The following is a 12,014-nucleotide window of genomic DNA, read 5'->3' as shown; positions in this document are numbered from 1 at the left end:
GTGGAGCCAGCCCCTAGTTTCTATTCAAGGGTAGCATGCTCGCGTCACGGATCACCGGTCGCCGAGCACAATTTTTAATTACTCCGCGTCGGGGATCCAATTTTTTGGTCAACTAATCATTGAGAAAACCTCGAGCTCAGAACGGAACCAGTGGTCTGTGAACAGCCCGAAATAATTCTACCGGAGGACACAATTTCAGTGACGCCGGGTGGATCGCTGTCGAGAAATAAAACTGCCAGACGCTAGTTTATTCCTCGTTCTACCCGGAATCGATATCTACCGCGTCGGGAATGAAATTAAAGGACGACGTTGTTCCTCCATCGTTGTTGTCGCTAATTGGTTAACCAGCGCGGTGGGGAAGCGAGCGAATTATCGCCTGCTCCGTTTTACGATAGACAATGATCGATGAACGCGGAATTCTGTTATGAGTCTGTATTATTTCGTACATCGAAGTGGTTTTCGGAGCATTGCCAAGCATTTTCTTGTTTATTGTACAAGTATAATCGAAATTAAACGATTCCTATTTCTGTAACTTTTGAACTAAGCTTCCAAAGCTTGTATAACAATAACTCATAACATTAATCTAGTAAGTCACTGTAGTAAAATACAACTCTAAAATATAACCGAGAAACAGAATATCAATTCACACCACACTCATCAAGCCTCGCCGTTTTAATTCTAAAGCCATGTCCATACTGAATTAAGATCGAGCAGTGTTTGTTCGATAGAAGAAGAAGACGTGGCCGACGTTGCTTCAGCGTGGACATGGCTTTATATCGGGAGAGGCGATGTTGAAAAGACTGTGCTCGACGGAATTGACGCGCGAAGTGGATTGGACAGGTAGAATCGATGCGACTGGCTGAGTGTTTCGCGCGGCGATCCACCTGCGAAGCGATAGACAGCGTGAACGATAAGAGAGCCGACGATTGGTCGACTCGAACGTAGGATTAAGGTAAGAAGATGGATATATGGAATAATCAGAACCGATTCCGACAGGATTGTCGAAGGGGGTCGGTTTCATAAGGTTCGACCAGCGGGTCGAGGCCGAGAAGGCGATCCAAGAATTAAACGGTAGCATTCCGAAGGGCTCGTCCGAGCCGATCACCGTCAAGTTCGCCAACAATCCAAGCAACAACAACAAGGCGATACCGCCGTTGACCGCCTATCTGGCACCGCAGGCGACCCGACGATTCGGCGGCCCGATCCACCATCCAACCGGCCGCTTCAGGTACATTCCACTGTCGCCACTATCCAGGTACCTACTCGCCTCTACTCGCTCTACCCAGAAATCTCTCTTCTTCTTCTTCTTCTTCTTCTCTCTCTCTCTTACTCTATTTTTCTCTCTTTCTCTAATTTATCTCTGACACTGTACTTCTGACATTTTCGTTCCGTTTCTTCCTTTCTTCCGTTCACACCTTGTTTCTCTTCTTCTCCTCTTTCTAATCGATTCATTTCTCTCTGTCGATTGCGTTCTCGGTTCCATCAACCGTTCGAACCAGCGCACAGTGGGCCAGAAACCGATCTTTTTGGACAAAAATCTGCCGACAACTCAGTTTTTCATCGATTCAATTGGAATTTTTTTAAAAATGTTCGCGAAGGACTTATACTTTGATGACGTGCCGAGCGAAAATCGCTAACTGTCACAATCAAGAATCCTTAGCTACGAAGCCCAATAACTCCGATACTTCATCCGCCTATACCATAAATTTGCATGTCCCAGCTGAGTTGCCGACACTTCTCAACCCTAAACCCTAAACCGCAAAATTTTAGACTGTAAATCTGGCCCTGAGAATTATCGATTGAATAGAATTACATTCGGCACTTATGAGACTTACCATTAATTTATTGATCCAACATCAGCGTTTCCGCTTCTTGAGAAAGAACTTCCTTGTGCTTGCCATCCTTTATTCTTAGAGAGCTTGTAAATGGATCGGATGATAATAACATATGCCGTGTAATATCTATATTTGTCTTTTTGCGGCAACACATTCGGGTGTTTTCAGCTTTTGTGATTTCCTGAAGACTTTATTATTTGCCTCTTGTGGCTCTTCTGAATACAAACCAATTGGCAGTTGAAATGTAGCAAGTACTTCACTTCCATGTTGCAGTACCTTATGAACCGATGGAGGTAGTTTATACCATGGATAAATTTTAATACAAATTTTTTTCTTTCTTCTTTTAAAATTTTTTTACAGTTTAAAATTTTGCGGTTTAGGGTTTAGGGTTAAGAGGTGTCGGCAACTCAGCTTAGACGTGCAAATTTATGGTATGGCCGGATGAAGTATCGGAGTTATTGGGCTTTGTAGATAAGGATTCTTGATTGTGACGGTTAACGATTTTCGCGCAGCACGTCATCAAAGTATAGTCCTTCACGAACATTTTGAAAAAACTTCCAACTGAATCGATGAAAAACTGAGTTGTCGGCAGATTTTTGTCCAAAAAGATCGGTTTCTGGCCCACTGTGCAGCGTCTCACACACACACGCTGCTACAGTGTCTCGTCGAAGCTGATCGATCGATCGATCGGTGCTCGGTTATTTTATTTTCATATTTTTCTTTTCTTCTTTCTCCGTTTCTGTTCGTAGCCGGTCTCGACCGGATCCAACGCCCGATGTCCCAGTAGATCGATCGATCGAGAGATTCTTTATTGCGCGCGTTCAACTCCTCTTGTTCTCACCGCACTCAACACCGTTTCGAGTACCTCGGGACAATGCAGGCTCCTTCTTCTGCACCTCATGTCAATACCATGCGATTCTCTATTGGCTTTTTTTCGGTATTTTTCTTCTTCTTTTTTTGTTTCTGGTATTGTCGTGCGACAAGCCGATCGAAGATTTTCAATTAAGCGCGACACGGTAGAGGCGCGATCGCCTCTGAAAGGGAACGCGCTCTTTCCTGTTCGAACAACTGCATTTCCGCTCGAGGACGTCCGGGACGCGTCGATCGCGAAGCGCGTTCGTTCGGTTGCTTACGCGGGAAAATGATTTACCTTCCGCGAGTGCAGAAATACGTTCATCAAATTTTCTGTCGGAACTCCTTCTCTTTGTTTGCGCGAGTTGCAATTTAGAAATGATACCTCTAAAATATGCAGACTTTCACATGCAGGATTTTTCGGTGGCATTATTCCAAATATTGTTTACATTATTACATACATTGGTATCTAACCGATTACTAAATATTCAAGTATTCCACGAGGTATTATATAAATGAAAGAAATCGTGTAGAACGGAATTATTTAGGGTTAAAACTCTTCAGCTTCCAGGAGGCTCTTTAACGACTGCACTATATTAAAATACAATATTCTTCAAAAAGAATTCGCGTATATCATTTACAATTTCTTAGAAGGGAAAGGAAGCCTTCAATTTTTCTTTTTTCATCAACAAAATCGAAACGAACAACTTTTATGCATTTGTGGCAAAAATCGGTGGATGTAATTTAAAACGCTAAAAACATTTAAGATAATCTTAACAACTTCCATATGTTATTCTCGATTTATTAAAATTGTTGAAAATAGAAAGAAAGTTTCATACAGCTTCTACGTCTTGCAATTGATGAAGACGATTTTTATTTTACATGAAGATCCGCAGTCTACGAATAACATACAATTTTATACAAATAAATTTATTCGAAGAAAATTTTCACGACGAGACTGACTCCATATTATAGTGCAAGAGGTTAAAAAGTGCCGATTGGATTATTTGATCAACGTCCCAGGAGATTCGCGCATCAAACGCGTTGAGTAAAAATGATTTTGCTTCGACAATCGGCGAGAGAATTCGATCGCCCAGTGAATCGAGGGAGAGCGGGACCGATAAAATCGATCGAGAGGAAGGCGTGGAATAGAAATTGCAGCGGCGCGGCAGACGATGCGGGCCGGACAGGTGCAACAGTCGGGAGAAGCCCTTCAATGGAAACACGAGGAGGATCGATGCCTCGATAATATCGAGTGTGTTTTGTCAGGAGCGGAGCGTGTGCATGCGCGTATCGTTTCTTCGATTACGTCGATCGGTGGCCGATCGGTGGCCGTGATACCGCGGAAAACCGCGAACAATTCAGCCGCGCGCCATTTCGCGACGCGACGACGGTTCGGCCGCGATTTATTTTTAACCCTCGACCATGTTTCGCCAGTCAATATCTCGAACGTCTGACCTTTCTTCGTTATCGTAGCCGACCCGTCCAAGGCCGTTCTCTCGATTCGCTGTTCCCCTTTTTATTTGATTCGCTGTTGTACAGGCTGACCCGTCTAACCGTGCTGCGACCAACAATTAGTACAACACTGCCGACACTAATTTCTAGATCTTGTTGTAGATCCAGCTTTATTTCTCTGTTTCTTTCTTCCGAGATGATAGATTAGGTGTGGCTTGTAATTCGTAGTTAATTGGTAGCAGCGATAAAACAAATTGACCTAATTCATAAATTTTTAACTCGAGTGAATCCGACTTACGACTTTTTAGGTGGTGATACGTAGCTGGATTGAGCTTAATTTTGGAAATTGATTTCGAATGATTTCACGTAGCAGCACGATTTCGAAACAGCCTGTACACGCGTGTGGATTATGTTCTTCGTGTCCTATCACTTGATTCCATCTCGATCCTGGAGTCCTCTCCTCTCCCAGCCAGCAACGAGTGGTACAAGGTGGTCTCTAAACTAGATACTAATTATGTTAGACGTGTGAATCTGTTCCTAGATGAGTGCGAGTGCTAGATCACGCAAACGACTGACCCTTGAGGCACGTCCACGCAAATATGTTCTCTCTCGATTTCTCGTGACAGTTTGTCGATTTGCATATTCTCCAAATCAGTTCAATTAATTTACTCGATTACAAATCTCTCTCTCTCACGCGAAAATAAATTATGCCAGAGAAAGAACAAGCAACGAATAACGAGGACGAGGTTCAGAGAACTGCTTTAGAACCTGCCCTTCGATGTTTCAGTATCGCTGAACAGATGTTACGTTGCTAAATAGGGCGAGTTGATTCCGAATGAATTTTGAGATTGGCATTTTCAACATTTCAACGGTCAAGATCTATTAGTTCTCGTTGGTCAAGCGGCCTGACGCTTTTGAACAGCGGTGCACAGAAAGTCGTGGAAATTGTTGGACACTAGAAGAAACGCGTACCTAACTTTTGCAACGTTTACGCGGCGAGTAGAAGAAGTCGTCAGATGGTCAGACACGGTTTGCAATCAACGTAACAAGACAGAATCGCTCCTTGTTTACAATCTACACACATATTCTTCTTGAGGAACAGCAATTGAACATTGCTGTCGTTCACGAAAGATTACCCGGGCCCCAACAATTTGCGATTTTCTGTTAAAAATTTCGGATCGAGAAGGAGAACGTGGCTCGGATCCGTCTGTACGTCCTGACAATCTCTCGAATCGGAATAGGAGCAAAGGAATATCGAGTCGAAGAGAAGCAACGCCGCGCCGGTCGAAGAAGCAGAAGGATGCTGTGTCGACGGAACATTAGGGCAATCTGCGCTTCGCTTTTGCTTTTCTCGCCTCTTTTTCATCGCCATTCTCAGCCACTTTTATTTCCCGTTCGCACTTTTTTTCCTCCGAGCGAAACGTTGTCGGAGGAGGCTATACCGGTTCCACCATTCTCTGCCACTGTCAGCGCGTTTTCTTCCGCTGTTTCTCTGTCTCTGATTTGTCTATATGTTCCTGTTCTGTTTTTCTTTCAAACTGTCTCTATCTCCTTCTCTCTCTCTCTCTCTGTTTCTCTCTTTCTCTGTTGTGCTCTATTTTCTGACTTCTTTAAGATGAGAAAAGAAAACGGAGAGGCACCATAGATGGTAGACGGGAAATAAATCATAACGAAAAAACAAAGAGAGTTATGCTCGCGGAAGCACGAGGCAGCGCGACCGACACTCTTATCACATCCCAACACCTTTTTTCGCTCGTTCCCCGGAGTATCTCTCTTCTTACGTTGTTCTTTTTGTGTTTTGTTTTAGCACTGGCAAGGCCATGCTTGCCATTAACAAAGGCTTACAGAGGTCAGTATTTTTTTCGTTACTACCGCATTACGCCCCCGTTTTCGTAATCGGGTGTTTTTTTCTATCCACAAAGTCCCCACCCGTTCCCCAAACGCCCCTTTCGTTCTTATCACCGTTTCCGGTATACATATATCGTTCGTTTCTCCGTTCTGGTTCTCGGTGTGGCTTCTTTCTCTGTACCCCGACCGCGTTAAAAATTTCATACGGAAAATACCGTCTCTCCCACCCACCGATAAACAACCGACAAAATCTTGTTTTTTTGTTACGCGAGCTACGAATCATTCTTCAAGTCCCAATTCTCGAATAGTAAACGCAGGAATAGTTTCCGTGTTCTTCTGTATGAAATTTTTAAGTTCCCCTCCCTGACAAACAGACTATCACTTTGCCTTTCGCCTCACACTCTCCTAATCTCTTCTTCTCCCCCGCCACTCACTTTTCCTTTCATCTCAAGCTGCTCCACTTTCTTCCTCTTTCATCTCACTGTTCTATTTCCTTTCTCTCCCCCTCCGTCTTTCGTCCCTCGCTACTCTCTTCTTTTTTCTCTGTCTGCCCTCCTTCGTCTCTCCTCTTAGGCCATTCCATCTTGCAGTCTCTGTTTCTTACGCTCTGCCTTTTGTTTTATACTACACCTTTCATTCGACATATTTTCTTCTCCCATAATATTTAATTTAATTACTCTCATTATATATGTCATTGTCTTACCTTTTTCCTGTACACTTTTCCTTCTCTTTTCCTCTCGTACACTGCTGTACTATTCCGTCTACATTCTATCCCTCATTGATCTACTTTCTTCTTCCGCCCCCACCGCCCCCTTTGTCTTTCATCTCGCGATGTTCTACATTCGTTCTCTCTTTCTGCTGCGTTTACTGTACACTTTCCCTTCTCGCTTTGTTGCATCACGATTCTCACTGTTCCGCCTTCTCTCGCTCTATCGCCTCTTTTCTCTCTTCTCTCTCTCTCTCTCTCTCTCTCTCTCTCTCTCTCTCTCTTCCTCTCTGAAGCTCTCTCAAGCTCTCACCCGCGAAACGCTTCTCCACCCAGAGCAAACGTCACCGAGCATCATCAGTCACCGGTTTCTCCTCTCTCGAACACGAATCGACGTACTCGAGCGTGCAATATACACTGAAGCGGGAACAAAGCGCAGTATAAGCGTGCATTATGCAATTGCCCGTGCAGAAACGAGTCGAAAATGTGGAACAAAATTTCTTCCTCCGAGACCTCGTTGACGAGAAAATCGAGTTTCGAAATCGATCGAGAACGCGACAATAGGAAAACTACACTGTTCTCGGGCAATCAATTTTCAAGCTCGATTTTTTTTTGTAAACCGACCGACGTAGAATACAATTTCGTTCTACGTTTTTCCATCATTTTTTCACGAGTAATCGCATCCTGCCGCTTGCACTATACTTTCCGCTCTGTATAATCGCGTGATCGTATTATTTCGAAACCATATTTTCTATTCCTTTTTCGTTTCACACTCTGCCTCAGTCGATTATCGTTTTCGAAACGCATCACCGAGCACAGAGGATTTTCCTTGATCCTCTGGATCGTCGAAGAAGAGCATCGGACTGCAGACGGATCTCGAGCGATTTTCCGGACGATCGAGCCGGAAAATCGAACGGATTCTCATCCAACGAGGCAAGCTTCGAGCGTCGACGTGTTCCAATCGACTATCTCGAATCGACAGGATCCTTTCTCCCCCTCGACAGGATCGCAATTTTTCTTCGTCTTTTCTGTCTTTCGTTCTGTTCCTTACGGTTTCAACTTTTGGTTCTTCGATCTTTCTTCTGTATCTGTCTCTCTTTTTCTATATCTACTTTTTCGTTATCTTCCGCCTTTTAACCGGTCGTGTTCGATTCGGAGACCGTGCACCCGCGACGCGCCACGGTTCTCGATCTCTGTCGATCGATCTTCGAATCGAGAGGAATGGAAAGCTAGCCGCACGATCTGCTTCCACCTGTTCGCACATGAAATTGTACAGGATGTTCACTCTTCTCTCTTTGCAGCTACTCGTACTCATTTATTATAAATACGGTGACTCCCATTACTATTCGGACGCTCTAAAAAAAACGATGACTTTGTTAATATTGGACTATGCGATTTGAACTTTTTTGGAAAGCTAGAGCAATTAGTTAAATACAGGATGCGAAGAGAAATTTATTCCAAAATTGCATTTGGTCGGAATTGTAGAGAAAATACTAAAAGTTGCATTTTACAACTTTTTTATGCGGGCCTATATTGAAATTTTAAAAAATACATTTTGTAGATCTGTGTCAATTATATGCACCGTGAAAGTTTCATAGAAATCGGTTGATGCGGGAGAAAACGACAGGCATTGAAAGATGTAAGAATCCTTAGAATTACTGCAGTTGGACGCCGAAAATCGTGAAAAACTGAACTGATATTGACCGTCCGAAAAATAATTTCACTTTGCACAGGCACACCGACTACTGTGTGTTGCGTTAACGAAAAAATTCTCACGCTACATTGTGGGCTGTTTCTTGGAGTACGTTATGATGGTATTTGTCACTAGTGTACAGAAACTTTTTATTTCTATTTTTGTCGTCGTAATTTAAGTATTAAGGAATATGTTTGATTGATACAGATCCACGAAACGCGTTTTCGAAATTTTTCATATAAGCCCACATAAAAAAGTTGAAAAATACAACTTCCAGTATTTTCTCTGCAATTCCGACAACTTGCAGTTTTTTTCAAAAATTTTTGTCACGTTGTGTTGCTAACCAATTGTTCTAACAATATTTAAAAAGCTATGATGTTTTTAAGAGTGTCCGAATATTAGTAAGAGTCATTGTATGTAAAACAACAAAACAATTTAATCGTTGAAGTCGTGTACAACCCCTCTTGCAAACTATAAACTATTATAGTATAAATGATATCGATGGATGAAGACATTTATAAATCGGTACATTCATTTTCTTAAGAATATTTTGATTCGTTTATTATAAAAAGGATCCTAAGTGTACCTTGATAGCAGACCGCTCGTGCTGCAAGTAGAAGAGGAGCATACGCGGTCAGACACAATAGAAATTTTTTTCTATTGTATTTAACTGAAAGAATAACTTGGAAATTTGTTGAAAATTCTGCCAAGATTAAAATTGATACTGATACGGAGTCAGTAGAAGAATTAATATCATTATCATCATGACTGTTTAACCCTTTGCACTCGAGTGGTGACTCATATTCAATAAATTATATTAAATTGAATAAATTACTAAACGTATTCAATATTTTAATAAACAAATGAAAGTATTGTACGAGATATTTTATATCAGTTTTACAACGATCAAATTAAGAAAATAATGTAAAATGGAAACATTTCAGATTTTTCGATGACTTCTTTTTTCAATCAACGATTCACGATTAACTTCATCAATCGTCCATTTCTCAATGGATTACCTTTTTTAATCGTACACATTAATCAATCTTGGTTAAAACTTTAATTGATTAATGCCCAACTCTGGTTGGCAATCGGCAAGTAGAAGCTGAACACTCTGTACAGAAGCGATCGGTCGGTAGGCGATTCACGGCCCGCATCAACGAGAACTATCGAGTAGCCTGTGTTATTCACCATCGCTCACATATTCACCCCGAACTGTCGTTTAGTATAGTACCGAGAGCTGTCCTAGGTGCACGATCTCCTGCAACAGAGCAATCACGTAAACTTTGCCCGACCATAGAGCGTACACTTGTCGTTGGTGCACATGTACTATAAGAGATAATCGCACCCGAATGCAATTCTGAAAAAATGCACCGACACGTCAGTTCCCCTCGTTAACGAACCGAACGATTACCATAATCATCTGCTGTCGGAGCTGGGCAAAATTCCCCTTGCACAAAATTACATTCTCTTATTAAGTATTACTCTTTGTTCGAACGATTCGATTCACTGTAACAGATTTTATGGGTAAACTTTACTTTACCGGACTCAAAATTTATGCCTTTCTCCTATAAATTATAATGTGTTTGGTATGTAATCCAGTAGATCTGTACCCGGGGCGACTGCAGATCGAAGTTTCGATTCTGTAGGATCAATGGTTCACGAGTTATGCTTGCTCAAAGTTGAGCAATCTGCAGTGTTTTTGACAGGTAAGAGCACCGCCATATTGGTTTGTAGTGACGTCGCGCGCCGCTTACCGAGTTGGTTGGCGATTAGATCGGGGCAAGGACCGGCGCGGCGGTTCTACTCGGTAAGCGGCTTGCAGTCGTCACTACAAACCAATATGGCGGGCCCTTACATGTCAAAAACACTGCAAATTGCTTAACTTTAAGCAAGCATAACTCCTGAACCATTGATCCTACATGGCCGAAACTTCGATCTGCAGCCGCTCCGGGTACAAATCTACTGAATTACATACCAAATACATCATAATTTATGGGAAAAAGGCACAAATTTTGAGTTCGGTAAAGTAAAAGAGCAGCCGAATTATTAAGTCCTTTACATTCGAAACGATTTTACTTCAGAATTCGATCCCGTTTCACCTGATCTAGAATATTTTCGTAGCATACGACCAATTTTATTTTGTCCTTGCAATGTTGAGTGTGTTTCACGGTTAAAACTTCGCCTTTAACGTAGAGAGAACTTTGCTCAGCTTCGTTCGCAAGGATAGCAACGCTTACTTGAAAATTGCTAGTATCGATCACGAAATAAAAGAAGAGCAAGACTGTGCACCCCTAACGCGACGCAGTGCCCTTTCCGTAAGGTGTCTCCTCGGTTCTTTTCTTGAATCGCAGCAACTGCGAGCGTTCTCATCGATCCTCCGGCGAGAAATATTCTCTGAAAAGAAAATAGAGAGAGAGAGAGAGTGTGAGAGAGAGAGCGAGAGCGAGAGAGAGGACGTTCGTGTTAGGGGTCGAGTCCTGAAACAACGGCTGTCCAACGAAAAACGCGAACAATGCGTTTTTCGAGGTCGGCGCGTGTTCGTAATCGCGAAGCAAACGAGACAGCAGATGATCCTTTCTGCAGGAACGAGTCGATACTGCGACATGACACCTTTCTATCCAAGATCTGATCTCATTACATCATGACTTCTTTCAACATAGACAGACAACATTGTTCTAAACGATCTGAATGCATATTTTAGATTGGCGAGAGGATTTTTAAGGGTACAGACAGAAATTTTTCTAAAAGATTGCCTTAACAGTTTATTGACATCAGCGTCCGCTCTAGCGATTACGTCGCCCGGCACAAAAAGACAAATTGCCGTCCCTTAAGACTATATATATTTTTTAAAAATAAAGGTACATATTTTTATCTTCATAAAAAGTCAAATCATTTTATTTAATTTTAATAAAAGCATTTATTTTAATAAAAGCAAATTTTCTATTAATTGGGTATTTACACATCAATATTTTTCTCACAGTTAGAGGGTTGCCCCTCCCTAGAACGGGGGCCCTGTTGACGTTCATATACACAGTATAGTGTAAAGTGTAAGTAAGCAGACTGCGAATCTTTGTGCGAAACATGTGCCATAACGAAAATTAATAACATGTCCACTCCATTGTTACGAAAAGAAATTTTCTAGTGGATAAGCTGACCTTGTTCCTCATCTTGGTGTTCATAAAATAATCTACGAATGTTGGAATCTGCATAAAGACCCGCGGTCTACTAATAAGGGATCTGATAACTGTTGCGATTAGGAATTTGCAGAAAGACTTCTGGAATGAGTTCGGAATCGATTCAGTTTACAATATTCTGTGAAACCGAGACTTGGACTTGGTTGTTTCGCAGTTTCCCAGAGTCCTCGCAGCGTCGCCTCGATTCCGACAGCATCGCGATTATGCTCGCGACTCGCGCGATACTCGCGTCCCTCAAAGAGCGCGTAATTACCGGCAAACCCCCCCGGTCCTCCCACCCCCGCCCCACGACACTGTACTGAATACTTACTGAGATGTGCCCTGTTTTAACGCGGCTTGTGACGTCAAGTAGGTACGTAGATACAATTTTTAACGATCTGTAAATACGCTGAATCATTGCATGCCGATCAGAACGAGCCAGCGCATGC

General features: G+C 42.4%; 1 protein-coding gene across 22 annotated transcripts in view; it reads left to right on the top strand.

Moving 5' to 3' along the window:
• LOC143208599 (ELAV-like protein 1) overlaps positions 1-12,014 on the top strand; it is an 88,123-nt gene that overhangs the window by 73,223 nt on the left and 2,886 nt on the right. For 11 of the 22 annotated variants that reach the window (XM_076423113.1, XM_076423109.1, XM_076423117.1 and 8 more), the window contains 2 exons: positions 982-1,255; positions 5,950-5,991. In XM_076423113.1, coding sequence (XP_076279228.1) covers positions 982-1,255; positions 5,950-5,991 — 316 coding nt within the window. Of the gene's footprint in view, positions 1-981; positions 1,260-5,949; positions 5,992-12,014 lie in introns of all 22 variants that reach the window. The other 11 variants (XM_076423114.1, XM_076423124.1, XM_076423119.1 and 8 more) reach the window with 6 other exon arrangements.

Source organism: Lasioglossum baleicum, chromosome 5 (genome assembly GCF_051020765.1).
Source record: "Lasioglossum baleicum chromosome 5, iyLasBale1, whole genome shotgun sequence".
NCBI lineage: Eukaryota > Metazoa > Arthropoda > Insecta > Hymenoptera > Halictidae > Lasioglossum > Lasioglossum baleicum.
Note: the sequence above shows the minus strand (reverse complement) of the source record. Positions and strands in the feature narration are given on the sequence as shown.